The following is a 21457-nucleotide window of genomic DNA, read 5'->3' as shown; positions in this document are numbered from 1 at the left end:
TATGATAGCTGAGGGGCACTGCTTGGACAAAACCATGCAAATCAACAAGAGTCACCTTTTCCTTCTCCAGAAAATAAAGCCTCCAACAGCCACGATCACCAGGGCACCAAAGATACACCCAAAGACAGCGCCGCAGATAACAGCTGTGGAAAAACCAAATGAGAGATGAATCATCTATCCAGGATGAGTCATGGGACTCGAGGAGCACAGGAAGTCCCATAGCCGTGAACAAATGTGCAAATTACAGACCCACACGCACCCAACAACACCCCAGAAGAAAAACCAGTTAGAACAATGGAAAGAGCACTGGAAGCTTTGGAGTCAAAGGAACTGAGTTCAAATTCCACCTCCGATGGGTACTTCCTGGGTAACTACGGGCAATCCACATCAACCTCTAAGGGGCCCAGCTCCTCATCTGTCAAATAGAAGGCACTGGACGAGGTGGGCTCTAAATCCCTTCGGGTTCTGTATCTCTGATCCTATGATCCAAAGGTTGGCCTCGCCATGTCATTTTAGATGTAACAGCATTATGCCTTAAGGCCCCAAAGGATGGGATGCCAGGTGATGGACACGAGTCAGGAAGAACCTGGGTTCAAATCCTAGTTCAATGACACAGCCTAGCGGGGTGGTCTTACTGCAAGCCATTTAAATACTCCGTACCTCAGTTTCCTCATCTACAAAACAGGTTAGGTCCCTTACATCATAATGAGAAACAGAGGGGACACTTTTGTAAAGCACTTTGTAAACCACAAAGGGCTAATGATAGTGATGACAACCATAATAACTAATGATGACGCAGCACTTGGACTTTTGCAAAGTGTCGTACGGACATTATCCCACGTTATCTTCCCAATGTCTTTGGGAGGTGGGTGCTATTAGAATCCCCATTAGACAAGTAAGGAATCAGAGGACTCGGAAAGAGGCTAAGTGACTTTCCCAGAGTCACATCATTGGTGTCGGAGGCCACATTTGAACTCAAGTCTTCTTGACGCTAGGCCCAGCACCCTATCCTAGCCATTCAGCTGCAACTATTATTAGGAGGAAGCAGGCTTTGACTCAACAGACAACTCTGAATCTTGCCTCTGCCACCGTAGGCAAGCTGGCTCAACCTCTCTGGGCCTCAGTTTCCTCATCCATAAAGTAGATACAATAATATACAAACACTACCTCCTTCATGGTGTCATAGGGAGCATCAAGACGTTCGTCAAGTACTGTGTAACCTCAAAACATTATCAGAAATGAAATTTTTATTTGTTTATATTATATATATTATATGTGTGTTATATATATGTTATACATAATACATGTTATATATAATATCTATTATGTATTATATTACTTATTATTTTTATTATTAGTAGCCATATAAGAAATATTCTGACTGGCCTTGCAGGGTTTGGGGTGACAACACTGTAAACCATGGAGCACTGCAGGGGAAAAGTGCCATCTTTGTAGTCAGAAACTCTGGGGTCAAGACCTGGTCCTGCCTATTACTGCTTTGTGACTCTGAGCAAGTGACCGAAACTCTCTGGGCCTGTTTCCTCATCTAGACAACGAGCTGCAGCTGACCTAGGAGATGTCTAAGGTCTCTTTCATTCCCATAATGCTAAATACGTAACGCTAATGCATACAGAATCTAGGTGGTCAGAAATAGGGGCATCCCGGGCATTCCAAAGTGGGAGTCACACATTTAGAGCTAGAAGTGATCTCAAGAATCATGCAGTCCAACTCCTTCATTTTACAGGTAAGAAAACTGAGAGATTAAGTGATTTGCCCAAGGTTACACAAGTGACCCAGAATTTGAATTCAAGACCTTAGACTCCAATGCCAGGTTATGATACTGATTCCTTCTCCCCAGGAGAGAACACAATGTATTATGGATTCTTAAATGGGTAAGTGGACATCTTAAGTAAAAAATACACCATGCAGAATATGTCATTTCTTCACAATACAGTGAACTTTTGTTTTGTCTTAGCCTCCCCGCCCCTCTACCTGGATTCTGAGGTAAAGAGATTGCATCCGAATAGAGGCTGAATGAGACATAGCTTTCTGTGCCATTAATGAGGTGGAGGCTGTCAAAGGTAATATTGGTGAATCCAGCAATGCAAGCCCTGTTAATGAAGGGAAAAGAATGCATCTGAAACCATACCAACATTCAATCACAGGGAAGCCATGCAAGGAAAACCCCATTTAGCTTAAACGGCAGGGGAAGCAAATCTGCAGAAGGGATGGCCCTGAGGAACTGTGGCATTCTCCAAGCCACTGCAGAGTCTTAGCTGTCTCCATCTGGCCTGGCATGTCCAGGACTTCCCAGCTGGGCTCCAGCCAACCCTTCCAGACTTATTTCACCTGTCCCCCCTCCTTTACCCAGGCGGCATGACAGCCAAACTCAGCTACTGCTCTTTCCTGAGCTGAATGTCTCATCTCCTGCTTCTATGCTTTTATCCAGGCTGTCCCCCTATGCTTGATATGCATTCCTTGGTCACCTGCTCCCTTTAGAATTCCTACCTTTTATTTCTTTCTTTTTTTTGCTCAAGTCTTCTCGTACAAAATGACTAATATGGAAATGTTTCATATGATTGCACATGTATCACCTATTTCAGATTACTGTCTCAGGAAGGGGAGAAGGAAGGGAGGGAGGGAAAAAAATTTGGAACTCAAAACTTTTTTAAAAATATTAAAAACGATTTTAACACCTAATTAGTGGGAAATATTATTTTTTTTTAAAAAAGGATTCCTAGCTTTCTTCACAGCTCAGGTGTCTTTCTGGATCCTCCTGGTTGTTCATACCCTTGCACTTCAGACTGGCAGACACTGACCCAGCCTTATACATGTCAGTGTCCCTCCAGCAAAGAATAGAAGCCCCTTGAGGGCAGGGACTGTTTTGATGTTGTCTTTGTATCTCCAGTGCCTAGGACATAGTGGACATTTAATAAATGTGCATGGAATGGAATGGAATTACCGATAGGAACTGAGGGGTTCCAATTTCCCATTATAATAGCCATCCGTGGTAGATTCATTTCCTACAATGACTTCATACTTCAAGACATCAGACAAAGCCGAGGCAGCTCTCTCTTCTTTCACTGACATGAGGTAAGTCACGTAAGTCTTCGAAGTTCCTTTCTTGAAATCATCATAGGTATATTTCAAAAAGTCAACAGAAGACTTGTTACCACCTAAGTAGCAGACAAACAAATGAAACCTTTAAAAAGGCAACAGACTCATCATATAAGAGAAGTGACAGGTGAGAGATTTGTCTCATCATCTAACCTGAATTCCCATGGACAGACAGGGATTGGGGAGGACCCAGTCAAAACAACCGTGGCAAGATGGCGACAGTCATGGGGAACATTGTGTACTACATCAGACTTCTTGGATGTGATGGTTAGTTTTACTGAACTTTTTCCCCCGCTTTTTTTCCTTTGTTATAAGCCATGACATAGTGGATAGAGCTGGTTTAGAATCAGGAACACCTGGGTCCCAGGCCTGCCTATGACACATAGTGGCCATGTAATCTTAGGCAAGACACTTAATCTCACCAGGCATCAGTTCCTTCATCTGCAAAATGAGAGGGTTGGACCAGATGACCTCCCAAGGTCCCTGCCAACTGTAAATCTATGCTTTGGTGGCGGTTAGGTGGATCAAGTACCAGGCCTGGCGGCAAAAAGACCCGAGTTCAAATGCAGCCTCAGACACCAGCTATCTGACCCTGGGCAGGTCAAATGACCTCTCTTTGCCTCAGTTCTCTATCAGTAAAACAGAGACAATAAGAGCACCTGCCTCCCAGGGCTGTCGTGATGATCAAACGAGATCATTGTGAAGCACTCAGCACAGCACCGGGCACATAGTAAGAGCTATAGAAATGTCAGCTATCATCATCATCATCATCACTACAGTCCTATAAGTAACCACCTGGCACAATACACCAAACCACAGTTCCTTACTTCCATCCGTGGTGAGGATGACCGCATATGCTGTTATTGGTCCGTGGCTGGCCTCAAACTTGCCAAATTTTACTTTCAATGAGTTGTGGCTGATGGGGAAAATATTTGGCAATCCATCTGGAGGAGGTGGGTCTGAAAAGGACAATAAAAATCACCTCTATGTTAACATCATAGAAAATGAAGATGCAGCAACATTTGACTTTGGAAAGCACCTGAAGATTTGCACACAAGGGGTTGCTGTCTCATCGTGGAACAACAGAATTTCAAAGTTGAATGGGACCTCAGCAGCCATCCATTCCAACCTGCTCCCTTCCACGACCCATCCAACAAGTGGTCAGCTTATACAAAGGTAAGTATCAGCTCATTCTCTAGTTCAAGTGACAAGTGTTGACATAATATCCCTCTGCAGCCTCTATCTCTTCCTCTGGACTACCACTGCCAAATATCCTCCCTCCCCAAAGCCATAACTCCCTGCAATATGCCTCCATGCTGTCAGGTGAAGTTTCCCCAGAAGGGCAGCTGCTACACTCAATTCTGTCAGAGTCCAAGGGATAACCCACATACATAACTATGGCAACTAACACTATGGTTCATGAGCCCCTGTTGCTATGTTTCCCACTAATAAATTAGGGGCTGACAATTAACATTAACCAAAACATTTACTGAAAATGAAAAGCAAATATGAAATATTTGAAAAACATTCTATCCATACACCCAAATCACGTCTCCAACGCACATGGGGAGAACAGGCACACACTTAAAGTCCCAGGGCAAAAAGGCACATGCACAAGGAATGCAGGTGATCAGGATAACTCACAACTCAGGAACTGTAGATTTCTACATCCCCTTTCTGTTTTAGGAACTGTTCATAAAATGATGACCATGGCTTCTATGCAAACAATGCTTCCGCTGTTAATATGAGCTGTTTTATGCAGTGCTAGATTAATATTTCACTAGGCACAGCATCTCAACTACAGGAACTAATCTTTTGGGCTGCTTCTCTGATGCTCTGCTTCTAAACTGTCCCTCTGCTCAGCTGGGCTTTCTTGATAGCAACTATAGTATCCATCACTTCCAGCTTCAGGTTTAGCTGACATCTTCAACTGAAGTAGTATTGGGCCTTTCTAGGAAAAGGCAACAACTCTTATCCTAACATTGGCAAAAGGGTCAGAACTCTTTTCTCCTTTGGCAGGATTCTTCTTTTCTACCTCTCAGGTACAATATAGAAAAATATCTTGCCTTTTCTTCTCTCTTTTTCTCAGCAAGTTTGAGTAGAAAATAAAATATATTCTTTCCACTCCTTCTTCTTCTTGTCTCTAGCAGTAGGCCATATATAATTAGCAACTATCTTGTCATATGTAAATCAGCAACTGCTGTCTCACAACACTTAGCAACTTCTTTCCTCAGGCAGCTCAGAAACTATTTTTCTTAGAATACTAAAGCACTTAAATCCCAGACAAGTGAACTGTCAAGGGTCATCCTCCAAATATCGATATTTTACAGGAGGTTGACTTCCCACAATATTATCATCTTTCTTCAAATGACACTGTCAGTTTTCAAAACACAAGTGGAAAATAAAGTTGGGCAGATGGGGATATGGTGAGTAGGAAGAAAGGTTGTGGTTGGGAGGAGAAGCAAACTACAACAGCGTGGCTAACCATAACCGCTGTCTCTTTTTCCAGACTTCAGGAAACAAACAGATGCCCATAACAACATCTCTGTAGCTTACCTGTGATACTAGTTTGGGAAACATTCTGGGTGGGGAAACTCTTTTTCCCACAGGACAAGGTGGTAAGGCTGATGTTGTAGGTAGTAGAATAATTTAAATGTGCCACATTAAAGTCATCAGCCAAATCTGTCGAATTGCAGGGTGGGAGGCTTATTTCCTGGCTCCACTCCCCACTATTGATAGTCAGACTGAAGCCACTGTTGCTGCCAGGGGGGCAGGGCCATCTTAAAGTGAGGGTCGATTGTTTGGGCACTGGATTGCACTCAAGGAAAGCTACAGATGCAGCATCTAGGAAAAAAAAAGTGAAAATGTTGAATCTTCATTTTGGACTCTGAGACAGAGAAATACAGATATCAACTGTTTGGTCTGTCACAGAATCAGAGAGTAAGAAGGAACCATCTACCGCAACCTGGACCTGGACAGGAATCCTCTCAGTAACATCCGTGACAATTGCTCATTCAGTATTTACCTAGAGACCTCTAGTAACCTGAAACTCAATCCCGCCCCTCCCCCCACATCCCCTTTGACTTTAAGGAAGTTCTCAGTTTTTTAGGACGTTCTTGCATAGGTTGAGCCAAAACCTGTATCTCTACAACTTTTATCCCTTGCTGCTAGTTCTGTCCTCTGGGACCATCAAGGAAGCAGTCTGATCCCTCTTGAAGAGCTTTCAGAGGTCCCTGAGCCACCTCTTCTCCAGGCCAACCTTTGCCATTTCCTTCAAACCAAACTTACATGGCATGGTCTCCTGTATCCTCACTCCAGTACCCTCATCATTTCCCCTGTGTATGCTCTGTGGCTTATCAATATTCTTCCTAAACTATGGTCCCAGAACTGAAAAACAACACTGTGGCTGTGATCTGAGACCAGGACAAAGGAGAACAAGACAATCCTATGATAGGACTGTGACCACCAGCTGCTGGTAGCAATTGGAAAACACAAGAATATACCACTGCCATAACTTCAGAGGAGGCAGCGTAGTACCAGGAACAAATCCTGGCTTGGGGGACAGAGGACTTTGATTCAAATTCTACCTCTTAGGGAGGGAGAGGGAAGGACGGAAGGGAGATAATTTGGAACTCAACAAATTTTTTAAATGAATGTTAAAAAAAAAACTGTCTTGCCATGTAATTGGGAAAAAATAAAATACTATTTTTTTAAAGAGAAAAAGAGATCAACAAATTGAGATTATAGCAAAAACATCTAGAAAACCAACAAATTTTTTAAAACTTAATTAAACACCAAAATAAATATCTTGAAAATCAAAGAAAAATTAATAAAATTGAAAGAAAACATTTGATTTACAAAGCTAGAAGTTATTTTAAAAAGACAAAATAGAAAAACCATTAGCTAATTGTAATTTTTTTTTAGGGAAGATGGAGAAAAAGGGGAACAGAAAAACCAAAACCCAAAGTGTGAGGCTTTTTCTTTTTTAAAGTGTCACACACCATTTCTCATCTCGATGCCTTTACACTGACTGTCCCCCAAGAGAGAAATGCCCTCTCTCCTCATCATTGCCTCTTAGACTCTGGCTTTCCTCAAGCTTCAGCTCAAGTACCATTTTCTCCAGGTCATTCCCAGTTCCTCCAGCTGCTAATACTTCCCCTTCTAAGGTTACCTTGTATCTGCATTGTATGTATCTTATACATGCTATCTCTTTTTTCTCATTTTCTTTATAATCCCTCTACCTAGCACAGTGCTTGGCACATAGGAAGTGATCAATAAAGGCTTACTGAGTGATTATCATGCAACTAACAAGGCAGACGACAGTCCCCACTCTATAACAAATCAATTCAACAAACATATGAAATGCCTACCATGTGCCAGGCATTGAGCCAGGTGCTCAGGATATAGAAAGACTAACAATAAGAGTCAAGGAATTTGCATTCCCCAAGAGTAGATAAGAAAGAAAGAAAGAAAGAAAGAAAGAAAGAAAGAAAGAAAGAAAGAAAGAAAGGAAGTAAGGAAGGAAGAAGGAAGGAAGGAGAGAAAGAGAAAGAAAGAGGGAGAAAGAGAGAGAAAGAAAGAGGGAGGGAAGGAGGGAGGAAGGAAGGAAAGAAGAGAGGAAGGAAGGAAAGAAGGAAGGGAGGGAAGGAAGGAAGGAGGGAGGGAAGGAAGGAAGAAGAGAGAGACAGAGAGGAAAGAGAGAGATGCAAAATAATTTCGAACAGCTAAGAGCTGTAACAGCTAAGGGAAATAAAGCTGAATGCTTGGAAATCTTTATCTTTACATTGTGTGTGGGTGTGTGTACATAGGTCTATGCATATGTATATTATTATTAATAAAATATCTGTGACAGACTTAAAGCCACCAATGTAGAGTATTCCAGTTTTTCTCCACCAGGCAGCACCTAAGGAAAGGCAGAGAAGGGGAGGAAGTATACACAGGATATCAGATTTTCTGAAGACAACGTGGGAATGATGACCCGGATGGACCAAGGCAACAAGGAAGACACATGGCCATGATAAAGCAGATGGAGATTAAAGGACAAGCATCTGGAACAACTCACCTGTACAGAAGGATTGATGGGCAGGCTCTCCTTGAAGATCATCTTCTCCTACTTGGGAATAGATTGCAACTTCATAAGAAGTGCCGGGGCTCAGGTCTGTGATTGTAGCATATCTGACTCTCAGTGTCTGGTTGATGGGCGTTGATCCTGGCCTGACAGACCCTCCCTCAACAAGAATGACGAGATAGGTGTAGCCAGTGGACGGACTGTCAGTTTCCTGCCAGCTTAACGTTACCTCTGTGGTACCGATGCTTGAAATACTGATGTTGGACACTGGGCTAGGTTCTTGACAAATAAAAGGTAGTTAGTTAACTAGAATTACAGCATCACATACACTTGTGTTTGGTTGGTTTTTTTGCACTTCCTTAACCCCTCACTAACTTCTTAGGCCTCTGCAATCTACACCCCAACTCCCCATCCCTCTAATGAATCAATTCCCTGGAAGTAACCAATGATCTCTCAACTGCCAGATCCAATGGCATTTGCTCAGTACTCATTCTACTTAGTTTCCCTGAAGTGTTTGATACCAGTGTTCCAGCCTCCTCCTGGATACCCCTTCCTCCCTTGGCTTCCCTCCGGATTCTCCTCCTCCCTCCCTGACTGCTTCTTCTCAGTTGCCCCGGCTAGAATACTAGCCATCTCCTACCACCTTAGCATGGGCATCCCTCAGAGAACTAGCCTAGGTTCTCTTCTATTCTCTCTCTACTATCTCCACCCCCTCTCACCCCACCCTCCCTCCACATCTGCTCCTATGGATTCAAGTGTCATTTCATTGCAGATGGCAGCCCTAATCTCTCTAGGACTCCAGTCTCATATCATCAGCTGCCGCCCAAATAGTTTCTGCTGGATGGCCCACAGAATTTCAATATGTTGAAGATGAAAATTATCATCTTCACCCCCTCCCCTTCCCAAAAACCAAACACTTCTCCAAAATTTCCTCTTCCTGTTGCAGGCCCCAACATTTTCTCAGCCATCTTGGTTTGAAACCTCAGTCATCTTTGATTTTTCCTTCTTCCTCACCCCTCATCTCGAATCAGTTGCCAAGTCTCCACCCTAGCCATCATTCATCTTCTTCTCTATTCACTTGGTTTCTACCCTATTTCAGGCCCACACCACTACTCCCTGGACAACCATAATAGCCTAATAGCCTTTCTTATTGGTCTTTTGGTTTGCCATCTCTCCTCAGCTTTCACCCTGCTGAAGTTCAGAACTCCGAACTCAAGAGATTGACCTGCCTCAGCGTCCCCAGCAGCAGGTAGAGAGTGTGTGAGTGTGTGAGTGTGTGTGTGTGTGTGTGTGTGTGTGTGTGTGTGTGTGTGTGTGTGCGTGCGTGCGTGCCACCACATCCAGGCCCCGAACCATCTCATAAGGCCCAGGCCTATCCATGTCTTTCCCCAGCTCAAAGACATTCCTCAGCTCCCCATTACCTCTAAGATAAAACGTCACCTCCTCATGCTAGCTTTTAAGGCCCTCCACTGCCTGAACCTTATTCACCTTTCTGGTTGTATTTCCTAGTCCTCCTCACTGCACAGAGTCACACATGCTCTTGCTAGCCCTGAACCCACCCATGACTGGAAGACACTGCCTGAAGTCTTCATAGCTGGCTCTCAGAATTCCTATTTTCCTTCCAGATTCAGCTCAGACAAAACTGCTCAGGAAGGCTTCCCTGAGGCCTCCATCCTGAACCCCAATTGTTAATGGCCACCCACTTCAATTTTCCTAGGATTAAACCTTGTTTGAGTAGATGTTATATTCCATGCCCAGGAAAAGAAGGATTTCAGCTCATTGAAGGCAGGAATACCTTTGTCTTTATATTCTCCAGGCCTAGCACCTACTGCCTAATGAAAGTTTGCACAATTTAAAATGCAGTCTTCTCTCACCCAGGTGAAATCTAGCTTAGCCAAACTAATTTTTGTCCTCTCAAGATAATGAAATTCTCAGTTAAGATGTTTATGAGGAAAGATAATCTGAGAAACTCACTTGTATACACAACTCTCGACATTGGACTCCCTTTCGTCCCATTTCCTGCTTCTGGATAGATGGTAACATTATAGCGTGTACCCGGTAGTAGGCCTCCAACGGTCTCATTAAGGAAGCTGACTGTAGAGTTAAAGACCCAGGATCCATCTGTTTCTACCAGCAGGTGATAATGATACTCTAGGGATGCGCTGTCCCAGTTCTGCCATTTTAAGTGTATTGCAGTTGTGTTAACACTTACAACTTCAATGTCTGAAACAGCACTCGGCTCTGTTTAAAGGGAAATGAGGAAGAGTAAAAATTAGTGCAGAGATGAACATGAATGGGGAAAAAATTACTCCCAATATCATCCCCTCACCCAGCCAAGAGATGTCATTGGCAGAACTTGATCCTGCCCCTTTCTGACTCCCAGGCTGGCTTTCCAATGGCTCCCCCACTATAGTAACTCCCCTGTGCAACTGCCCCTGTGATTTCAATTATACTTGCTACAATAAAACCTCTTCTGAGGAACCTCAGTTAACAAATCCTGTCTACTAGTGCCTTCCTCTACTATTTCATCATGGTCCAAAGATGACTCTGGGTTCTTGGAGGCTCTGAGGAAGGTGCAATGAGCTCTGCCAAGCCAAGTCACACTTCAAAGTCTTTGAATCTGGACCCAAGGACAGATTCCATGACCACCCTCTGGGGACCTGCTGACCTACTCTTGTAGAAAGCAGTCACTGGGAAGTCAGCCATCAGGCAGAATTGTTTGTTTTTTTTTTTTTCCCAAAGAACAAGCATCTCCTAAAGGTTGTTAAGGTACTGCAGTGCAGGGAGCACCTACGATAATGAAATCTTGGATCTTGGAAGCATTTAAGTTACTAAGCACAGCTATGTCTTAATAAAGAAATAAAACAATAAGTAAAAAGATTCTTTAACACTCACCAGTTGTTTGTTCCAGTTTTCGAGAGACTCCTTCCCTTCCATCCGGTGCTCGAGGAAATATTTCAAAACAATAGGGTGTCCCAGGTGTTAAGTCTGTAACTAGAAGCTGTTTTTCTTGGTGTGTCTCATTTCTGGGGAACGAATGATTCGTGAGATCTTTAACAAGGATCCTGAAGGAGGAACCTTCGCTGTTCCAAGTCAAGCTGATGCTGGTGGTGTTGAAATACTGCACTCGAAATTCAGAGACCTGATGGGGTGCTGTGGGAAGGAAAAAGGTGCCATAGGTCACAGAGAGTCATAGAACAACTCAGGAGACCCAGGCTGAAATTCCCTACACTTCTCACTGCCTGGCCACTGGACTGAGGACCATGATGTAGGTATATATGAATACCTGACATTGAAGCCAGATGAACTCCCACATTCCTGAATCTCAGAATGGAAGGGACCTGAGAAGCCCAACCCATATCAGGATAAGACTCCCTCCCCTACAACATATTGACAAGTGATCACCTAGTCTCTGTTCAAAGCCCTCCAAGGATGGGAAACCTACAACCATCCTAGGCATCCCATTCCCCTTTGGGATAGCTCTTGTCACCACCACCATCATCATCATTATTACTATTAGCACCTCACTCTTTTTGTGGAGTTCCAATTTATCATTGTCATCGTTAATCATTAGTTATGATGAAGGCTTTCTTGACATCTAAACTTATCTCTTTGCAACTTCAACTACTGCTCCTAATTCTTTCTTCTGGAGCCAAGAAGACCAAATCTCTTTATTCTTTCACATATCAGCCCTTCAAATCTGGGAAAATAGTTATTATGTTCCCTCTAAATCTTCTCTTTTAGAGGCTACACAATCCCAGTTCCTTCAATGAACCTTCAGATAGCAAGAACTCAAGGCCCTTCACTATCATGGTCATCCCACTCTGGACAATTTCTAGCTTACCAATGTCCTTCCTAAAAGGTGGTGCCCAGGAGTGAATGCATTAGAGAGAGGGGGTAGAATTTGGGCCATAAACAACCAGGGACAATCTAGACTTCTCAAGGCATTAGAAACATAACTCTTAACAAGAAAAATCCCACTTCTACATTTGACTCAATCTAATAAGCATTTACTGAGCCCTGACTATGTATCAGGCTTCAAGCTGGGCACTGGGGACACAAAGACAAAAAAAGAAACCTTATCAGAGTACTACACCTTTGCTTCATTTTAAACATATACATTCTAGTATATCATTGGCTCCATGAGGGCTAAGACTGTTTCATTTTTGTCTTTTATCCAGCACCAAGGACAGTGCCTTGAGCAGGGCACTTAATAATGTTTGTTGAATTTAATTAAGCAAACAATGTGTTACTTTTCATGAACTGAATTTTTTGCAAACTAACTGTCTCAAATGACTGGATTTTCTTCAGAATGAGAGCCAGCCTATCTGTTTTCTACATATCAGGTAAACAAGAAGATGGAGCAAAAGAAAAAAGGTAATGCAAAACAGAGGACCAGCTAGACCAGGATTTTTCCAGCAAATGGTGCAAAGGCTCACTGAGTAGCATCCTCTCTCTAGCCCAGAGTTCAAGTTTGGGGCCCAAACTTTAGATTCTTGCTTTTGTTTTCCTCTTTATCATTGACATGTTCAACGGCAGAGACTAGCTGCTAGACAGTGGACTTACCTGTATAAGCCTGGGTAAAAGCTGGCTGGCCTTCAGGATCTTCATTTCTTCTAGGATACACTGTGAAGTTATACAATGTGCTAGAATTGAGCCCTCCGATGGCAACATGGGTATTACTAGAATTCCGGTCAAAGGAAATGGCATCCCCAGCAACATGTATTCTGTACATGTAGCCAGACGATGAGTTATCACTGTTCTCCCAAGTCAAGGTCACTTCTGTGTCACTGACTTCCTCAACTCGGACATTAACCACTCGACTAGAATCTGTTGAAAATGGAAATGTACAAAGTTAGCCATGTGACCAGCAGGAAACGGGATACACTCTTCCTCAGTGCATGTACCCAATCTAATACAAGGCATTCTCTCATCAGGTAAGTACTCATAGAGGAGGGGAAAGAGCATGAGACTTGAAGTCTGAAAACCTGTGTTTCATCAGTCAGTCTACAAGCATTTATTAATTGCTTACTATATACCTGGCACCATGTTAAACACTAGGATACAAAGAAAGTCAAAAACATGGGCTCAATTTCTACTTCTGATACTTACTAGCTGTTTGACCCTGAACAAGTCATTTCACATGGCTAAGCCTCAGTTTCCCCATCTGTAAAATGTAAAAATGGTCCCTGCTCACAAAGAACTAACATTTCACTTTGGGAACATGATACAAAAAAAATATGAGTATTGGATCATAGACTTGGAGCTAGAAGAGACTGTGGAAAACGAGTGAAATTCCTTCATTTTATGGTTGAGGAAATAGAGACTAAAGTAGGGGGAGTAACTTGCCCAAGGTCACATGGCTCATAAGCTTAAGGCATAAGATGTGATCAAGGTCCTCTGACTTGGAGGAAGTGTTTTCTCCATTGTGCTCTGCTGCCACCATGATCATTCAAGGAGGAAAAGAGCATTAAGAACTAAGAATATAAAGAAATGCTTCCCTTCCAGGAATGCATGCTAAAAAGCATCCTACCTAGGCAGTGAGGTGGTCCAGTGACTAGGGAACTAGCCTTGGACTCAGGAAGACCTAAGTTCAAATCAGCCTTAAGATACTTCCAAGACGGAAGGACTTGCGTGAGCTCTCCACCAGGTCCCTCCAAATACCTACAAAAAATGGCTCTGAACAAAGTCTAGAGCTGCAGAACCCACAGAATAACAGAGGGAAGCAGGGCTCCAGCCAAGGACAGCCTGGATGGTCACTGGGTAAGGTCTACCACACAGAGCTGGGAGTGGAGTGGAACAGAGCCCAGCATGAGCCGTGCCAGGACCAACCAGCCGGGAGCCAGGCAGAACAGGCCACAGGTGCCTGAATCATTGAGCTGTGGCAGTTACCAGACTTCTCAACCCACAAACACCAAAGACAACAGAGAAGGTTAGTGGGTAGAACAGCTAGAACTGAGTGAAAGGAGTGCACAGTCGGACACAGCCCCAGGGGTGCGGAAGTGGCGCAGCTCTGGGGCTGCTTCCACCTGCAGTTGCTTCTGGCCCCAGGCCCACCAAGTGGGAGGAACTAAGCAGCAGATCAGAGTGGGAGTGCAGAGCCTGCTTGGATCTGAGTCGAGGTCCAGGTTGGCAGTTCTTGGGGGAGGAGTAGCACTGGTGTGGCAGAGCTTGCTGTATAGAAGTAGCTCTGAAAACAGCAGTATAAGGCCCCTAAAGCTTGAGACAAAGTACTCTCTACTCTACAAGCAGTCATATCTTTACAAAAAGCTCAAGGGTCAAGTAGTTGGCTGGGAACATGAACACTCAGTGAAAACAGACCCAGATTCAGAATCAGACTTTGGAATCTTTTTTTGGTGACAAAAAAGACCAAAACATACAGACAGAAGAAGTTAACAAAGTCAAAGAGACTACATCAAAAGCCTCCAAGAAAAATATGAATTGGTCTCAGGCCATGGAAGAGCTCAAAAAGGATTTGGAAAGGCAAGTAAGAGAAGTAGAGGAAAAATTGGGAAGAGAAATGAGAAGGATGCAAGAAAATCATGAAAAACAAGTCAATGACTTGCTAAAGGAGACCCAAAAAATACTGAAGAAAATAATACCTTAAAAAATAGACTAACTCAAATGGCAAAAGAGCTCCAAAAAGCCAATGAGGAGAAGAATACCTTGAAAGGCTGAATTACCCAAATGGAAAAGGAGGTCCAAAAGACCACTGAAGAAAATACTACCTTAAAAATTAGATTGGAGCAAGTGGAAGCTAGTGACTTTATGAGAAATCAAGATATTACAAAACAGAACCAAAGGAATGAAAAAATGGAAGACAATGTGAAATACCTCCTTGGAAAAACCACTGACCTGGAGAATAGATCCAGGAGAGATAATTTTAAAATTATTGGACTACCTGAAAGCCATGATCAAAAAAAGAGCCTAGATATCATCTCTCAAGAAATTATCAAGGAGAACTGCCCTGATATTCTAGAGCCAGAGTGTAAAATAAAAAAAGAATCCACTGATCACCTCCTGAAAAAGATCCCAAAAAGAGAACTCCTAGGAATATTGTAGCCAAATTCCAGAGTTCCCAGATCAAGGAGAAAATATTCCAAGCAGCCAGAAAGAAGCAATTTGAGTATTGTGGAAACACAATCAGGATAACATAAGATCTAGCAGCTTCTACATTAAGGGATCAAAGGGCTTGGAATATGATATTCCGGAGGTCAAAGGAGCTAGGATTAAAACCAAGAATCACCTACCCAGCAAAACTGAGTATCATGCTCCAAGGCAAAATATGGATTTTCAATAAAATAGAGGACTTTCAAGCATTCTCAGTGAAAAGACCAGCACTGAATAGAAAACTTGACTTTCAAACACAAGAATCAAGAGAAGCATGAAAAGGTAAACAAGAAAGAGAAATCATAAGGGGACTTACTAAAGTTGAACTGTTTTGTTTACATTCCTACAGAGAAAGATGATGTGTATAATTCATGAGACCTCATTATTAGGGTAGCTGAAGGGAATATGCATATATATTTAGACAGAGGGCACAGGGTGAGTTGAATATGAAGGGATGATATCTAAAAAAAAATCAAATTAAGGGATGAGAGAGGAATATATTGAGAGAGGGAGAAAGGGAGAGACAGAATGGGTTAAATTATCTCCCATAAAAGTGGCAAGAAAAAGCAATTCGTTGGAAGGGAAGAGGGGGCAGGTGAGGGGGAATGAGTGAATCTTGCTCTCACTGGATTTGACTTGAGGAGGGAATAACATACACACTCAATTGGGTATCTTACCCCACAGAAAAGTAGGGGGAAGGGGATAAAAAAGGGGGACAATAGAAGGGAGGGCAGATGGGGGAAGAAGTAATCAAAAGCAAACACTTTTGAAAAGGGATGGGTCAAGGGAGAAAATTGAATAAAGGGGAACAGGATACGAGGGAGAAAAATATAGTTAGTCTTTTACAACATGACTATTTATGGGAGTGTTTTGCATAATGATACATGTGTGGCCTGTATTGAATTGCTTGCCTTCTTAGGGAGAGTGAGTAGGGAGGGAGAAGGGGAGAGAATTTGGAACTCAAAGTTTTAAAAGCAGATGCTCAAAAAAAAGGGTATTTTTGCATGCAATGGGAAAATAAGATATACAGGCAATGAGGCATAGAAATCTATCTTGCCCTAAAAGAAAGTAAGGGGAAAAGGGATGGGGGGAAGGGAAGGGGGGTGATAGAAGGGAGGGCTGACTAGGAAATGGGGCAATCAGAATATATGCCATCTTGGAGTGGGGAGAGGGTAGAAGTGGGAAGAAAATTTCTAACTCAAAATCTTGTGGAAATCAATGCTGAAAACTAAAAAATATCAAATAAATACTTAAAGGAAAAACTAAAAAATAAAAATAAAAAAGATACTTCCAAGATGTGTGAACCGGGACAAGTCATTTCACCTCTCTCAGTTTCTTCACCTTTAAAAGGGGGATAAAAAATAGCACCTACTTCCCAGGGTTATTGTGAGAATCAAATGAGATACTATATCTCAAATGGGGCAGCTAGGCGGCTCAGTGGACAAAATACTGGTCCTAGAATCAGGAAGACCTGAGTTCAAATCCAACCTCAGACATTTATTAGCTGCATGGCCCTAGGCAAGTCTCTTTACCCTGTTTGCCTCAGTTCCTCATGTGTAAAATGATCTGGAGAAGGAAATGGCAAACCACCCCAGTTATCTGCCAAGAGAACTCCAAATAGGGTCATGAAGAGTCAGACACAGCTGAAAACAACTCAACAACAATAATATGTCAAATGATTCTACAGACCTTAAAGTACTATGTAAATGTCATTTATTATTATTGAAAATTATTTGGGCAGCTATGTAGAGGGGAGATTGGAGAAAAAAGAGACAGGAAGCCAAGAGTTCAAATAAGAGGCTATTGCAAAAGTCCAAGTGGGAAATACTAAGACCTGAAGTAGGGTGGTGGTTGCATGAGTAGAAGGGAGACAAGGTCAGAACTCAGAGTGGGGCATATGCAGATGAAAACTCTGTGTAGAATAAACAAGAATCAAAAATTGATTACATGTGGGCATTTTGGAAACCTAATATGAGCTCTGGTCCTCATCCAGATGTCTGTCTGCTTCTGTATGAGTTAATGTAGAGGAATTAAACTTACCTGTCTTGAAGATTCTTCTTCGAGGATCTCCTTCAGTCTCATTGGCCGCTTGAGAAAACACAGTGACCTGGTATGAAGTTCCTGAATTTAAACCAATAACATTGACCCTTGTGTCCCCAGAGACCTCTGCAGCCAATGGGGCTCCCTTTTGGAGGCCACATTTGTCTGCCAAGGTGTTGGGCTCAGGGGCTGGCTGAAGTGAGCCATCTACCATGCTGCCGTCTGTGCTGTTGACACCTGTTTCAAATGATACAAAAGGTCATTAACAAAAGCAGACACCGTTTCTTGTTTTCTCTTGGCAGTTGTAAAATTAGCATGCCTTAGCTTTCCAAGGCATGCAATGAATGTTGGCAACTGCATTTCCTCAAGCAATACCCCAGGTGATGTCATTAGAGAATGATTATGATTTTCTTTTAGTCTCACCTACTTCATACAACTTCATATCAAAGAGATTTTTTTTTCCATCCCACTTGATTCCCATCCCTAACTCCCTTGCCATCCAGGACCAAGACAGAACATTCCTATACAGGTGGGTATTTAGAGGACTGAGTATCCCATTCTTATGGTACCATATAAATATTCACGATGCTCAATACTTTCTGAGTCACTTGGCAGTAAATTTAACTTTAAGAAGACCCAAAAGACGTAATAGTGAGAGAATAGTTAGAGCAAGGGATTAGGAGTCTGAAAACTAAAATTCTAGTTTGGGCTCTACAATCTGGCCCAAGTCATTTCACTTCCCTCTGTATATTTCCTCCCTGTGAAATGAGTGAAGTAGAAGAGCTACTCTCCAAAGTTCTGCCCAGTGCTGACATCCTAAAATCCCTCCCAGCTCTGACCTTCTCTGTTCCAAGGACCTCCACTCCCAATACTGACCTTCTCTACTCTAATGGCCCTTCTACCTGACATTCTATGTTCTAAGGGCCCTCCTTGTTGACAGCCTATGAAAATGTTTGATCACCTTGTACTATCCCTCTAATGTAGGTCCTCATCACCTATCATGTGGATTATTACAACAGCCTGCTGGTGGGTCTGTCTGCCTCAAGTCTCTCCCCACTCCAGTCCATCCTCCATTCAATCATTACGGTAACTTTCCTAAAAAGCGCAGGTTTAACCATATCACTCCCCTACTCAATATACTACAGTGGCTCTCTATTGCGTCCAGGATCAAGCACAAAATGCTCTGTTTGGCATCCAAAGCCCTTTATAACCTAGTCCCTCCCACCTTCCCAGTTTCCTTACCTCTTACTCCCTGACACCTAATCTTTGATCCAATGACGCTGGCCTCCTAGGTGTTCCACAAACTAGACTCATCTCTTAGCTCTGGACATTCTCCCCAACTGTCCCCCATGCCTGGAATGCTCTCCCTCCTCAACTCTGCCTGACTTCCCTGGCTTCATTTAAGTACCACATTCCCACATTCTACAGGAAGCCTTCCTGAACCCTTCTGAATTCCAGTGCCTTCCCTCTCTTTCCTATTTATCCTGTACATAGTTTGCTTTGTATATATTTCAATATATATTTATATGTTTGCCTGTTGTTTCCCCAATTAGATTGTGAGCCCCTTGAGGGCAGGGACTCTGTGTTGACTGTGCTAAGCCAGGGCTTAACACAGCCCCTGGCACACAGTATGCACTTAAGAAATGATTATGAAATAACTGATTGTGCTTTCCTACATTAAACAAGGGGTCTTTGATCACCATCCTTCTAGGACTGGCAGTGACTTTGGACTAACCTCTTCAGGCCCTTCTTTACCTTCTACCCTGTCTAAAAACATCCATCAATCAACAAAGCTGCCAGCATGAGGCAGAGGGCACGTCTTCCAGGCCTACCTACTCTGTCAGTTAAGGGAAAGAAGAAAACATGAGCCCCGAACAACTACTCAAGGCCATCACAAACACACAGGCCCACGGCCGTACCATGTCCTATGGGGTGTGACAGGGCACATCTACCAAACCATCTCCTAGTGGACTGACTTTTCCTATTCTCCTCCTGAAGCTCAGGGCAACCAGAAAGTGCAGTGGACAGAGTACTGGACTTGGAATCAAAAAGGTCTGGGTTCAAATGTTGCCTGAGATAATAAATGGCTGTGGGGCTCTGGATAAGTCACTTCTTCTTCCTCAGCCTCAGTTTTCTCATCTGTAAAATGGGATAATAATAGTACCTAACTCACATAGTTCCTGTGAGGTTCAAAGGAGATAGCATATGTAAGATACATTCTAAACCTTAAAGTCCTCTATAAATTCTAATGACTATCATTGTTACTATTATTATTTTTATTATTATGGTTAGTTTAATTAAAGCAAGGGTTCTTAACTGGGGGAAACATTAATTTTTTTTAATATTTTGGTAATTGTAGTTTAATAGAATTGGTTTCCTTTTTAGCCCTATGTATTTAATTTTGTGCATTTTAAAACACTATAATAAGATGGGACCCACCAACTTTACCAGACTGTCCAAGGGGTCCATGACACATAAAACAATGAGAAGTAAATTAAAGGCCATGGCCTCCATCAAGGGCTCAAAAGGACTGAGCCTGAACCTGCCCCACTCATAATTACCCTAATGTCTTAAAGTCAGGAAACCTAGAGTTCAAATCCAGCATCAGATACTTCCTAACTGTGTGATCCTGGTCGTCACTTAACAGCTATCTGCCTCAGTTTCCCCATCTGAAAACAGGCTGATACAGCACCTACCTCTCAGGGCTATTATGAGGATCAAATGAGATAATATTTTTAAATTGTTTTGCAAGCCTTAAAACATCATATAAATACTGTTATTTTTGTCATTTTGATCATTATCACCCAAAGCCTATTCTTGGACAAAGAGGTTCCTTTGGGCAAAGAGTCCCCAGAAGAGAACAGTTAAATAAACAAACCATTGGGGCCAAAGATGGCTGCCTGCACAGAGACAGACAGCCCACCTCCTACACCCATTTCAATTTACCCTTTAAATTCCAAATTACCTGCAATAATCTCCCTAATCTCTGCCCACCAACCCCTGGGAAACAAGGGCCTTTTTCATCCTCAGACCTTTATGTGATGTTCGGTATTATGTATCATAGTTATCTACAGTTGTGTCTTCTCCTACAAACAGTCTTGGAACTTCATGAGGGCAGGGCTATGTCATACCTAAATTTCACATCTCCCCTCATAGCCTAACACAGGGATCTGCACACAGTTGACCCTAGTATTCCCTAAATTGGACTTCAGTGTGCTCGCATTAGCACCATGCAAAAGTATGACCCTGAGGACACTGTACAAGCTTGGGGTCAGGGGGTTCAGAGAGTGAGCAAGGACAGTTATTGTCTTTGTAAGTCTAGCCCCAAATCATTGTGTTCTTCACTGAATTCTCTCACTATCACTCCCTTCCTCAAATACAACCTCCTGCCTCAGTTTCACCTGAGGGGAACAGGCTCAGTAAGAGATAACTAAGAATCCAGTTCTATGACTCACCTGTCCTGCTTTCTGCAGTTTTGGGGTCTCCTTGGGCCTGACAAGGTTCTGGAAGAAACAGAGTGATCTGGTAATGGAAACCTGGCTCAAGGCCTGAAACATTAAGTAGCACCTGGGAGGATGAATTAGTCTCGTCTTCAAAACTTTCCAATAGCATGTGTGTTGCCACAGTGTCATTGTCTGAATGCCAGTTTAGAGTAGCCTCAGTCATGCTCACATTTGTGACCTGGAGCTCAGACACTGGATTTGGTTCTATTTGGAAAAGAATGAGACAGAGAGAGAGAGAGAGAGAGAGAGAGAAGCAATCAAGTTTAATTCATCAACCAACAGGGTGCCATGTTGAACACAGGGAAATGGGATTGAACTTGTGATTTCATTGACATAGAGAACTCTTGGATCAGGAAACCATCTGTACCAATGCAGCTTAGCACCTTCTCTGCAACCTAAAACCTTAGAGAGCTGCCCAGAGCACTGAGAGGGAAGTAACTTGCCCAGGATCACCATAGCCTGTGTATGTCAGAGGTAGAACTTCAACCCACATCTTCCTGACTCTGAGGCTGGCTCTCTAACCACTCTGCTACAAGACCTCCCTCCATGGGGAACCTAAAGCCCTCCGATCCCTCCATGGCATTACCAAGCCACTTAGCCTGGGTCAGGCCACATTGAG

The 21457-nt window shown here is 42.9% G+C and overlaps 1 protein-coding gene across 1 annotated transcript in view; it reads right to left on the bottom strand.

Moving 5' to 3' along the window:
* PTPRJ (protein tyrosine phosphatase receptor type J) overlaps positions 1–21457 on the bottom strand; it is a 170345-nt gene that overhangs the window by 16265 nt on the left and 132623 nt on the right. The window contains exons 5-15 of the mRNA XM_036763376.1: positions 20791–21042; positions 17336–17572; positions 12752–13015; positions 11081–11338; positions 10160–10426; positions 8180–8464; positions 5674–5961; positions 3945–4076; positions 2963–3176; positions 1993–2111; positions 56–143 (exon numbers count right to left, since the gene is read on the bottom strand). Coding sequence (XP_036619271.1) covers positions 56–143; positions 1993–2111; positions 2963–3176; positions 3945–4076; positions 5674–5961; positions 8180–8464; positions 10160–10426; positions 11081–11338; positions 12752–13015; positions 17336–17572; positions 20791–21042 — 2404 coding nt within the window. The remainder of the gene's footprint in view (positions 1–55; positions 144–1992; positions 2112–2962; positions 3177–3944; positions 4077–5673; positions 5962–8179; positions 8465–10159; positions 10427–11080; positions 11339–12751; positions 13016–17335; positions 17573–20790; positions 21043–21457) is intronic.

Source organism: Trichosurus vulpecula, chromosome 6, assembly GCF_011100635.1.
Source record: "Trichosurus vulpecula isolate mTriVul1 chromosome 6, mTriVul1.pri, whole genome shotgun sequence".
NCBI lineage: Eukaryota > Metazoa > Chordata > Mammalia > Diprotodontia > Phalangeridae > Trichosurus > Trichosurus vulpecula.
The sequence above is the reverse complement of the archived record's forward strand: the minus strand, read 5'-3'. Positions and strand labels throughout refer to the sequence as shown.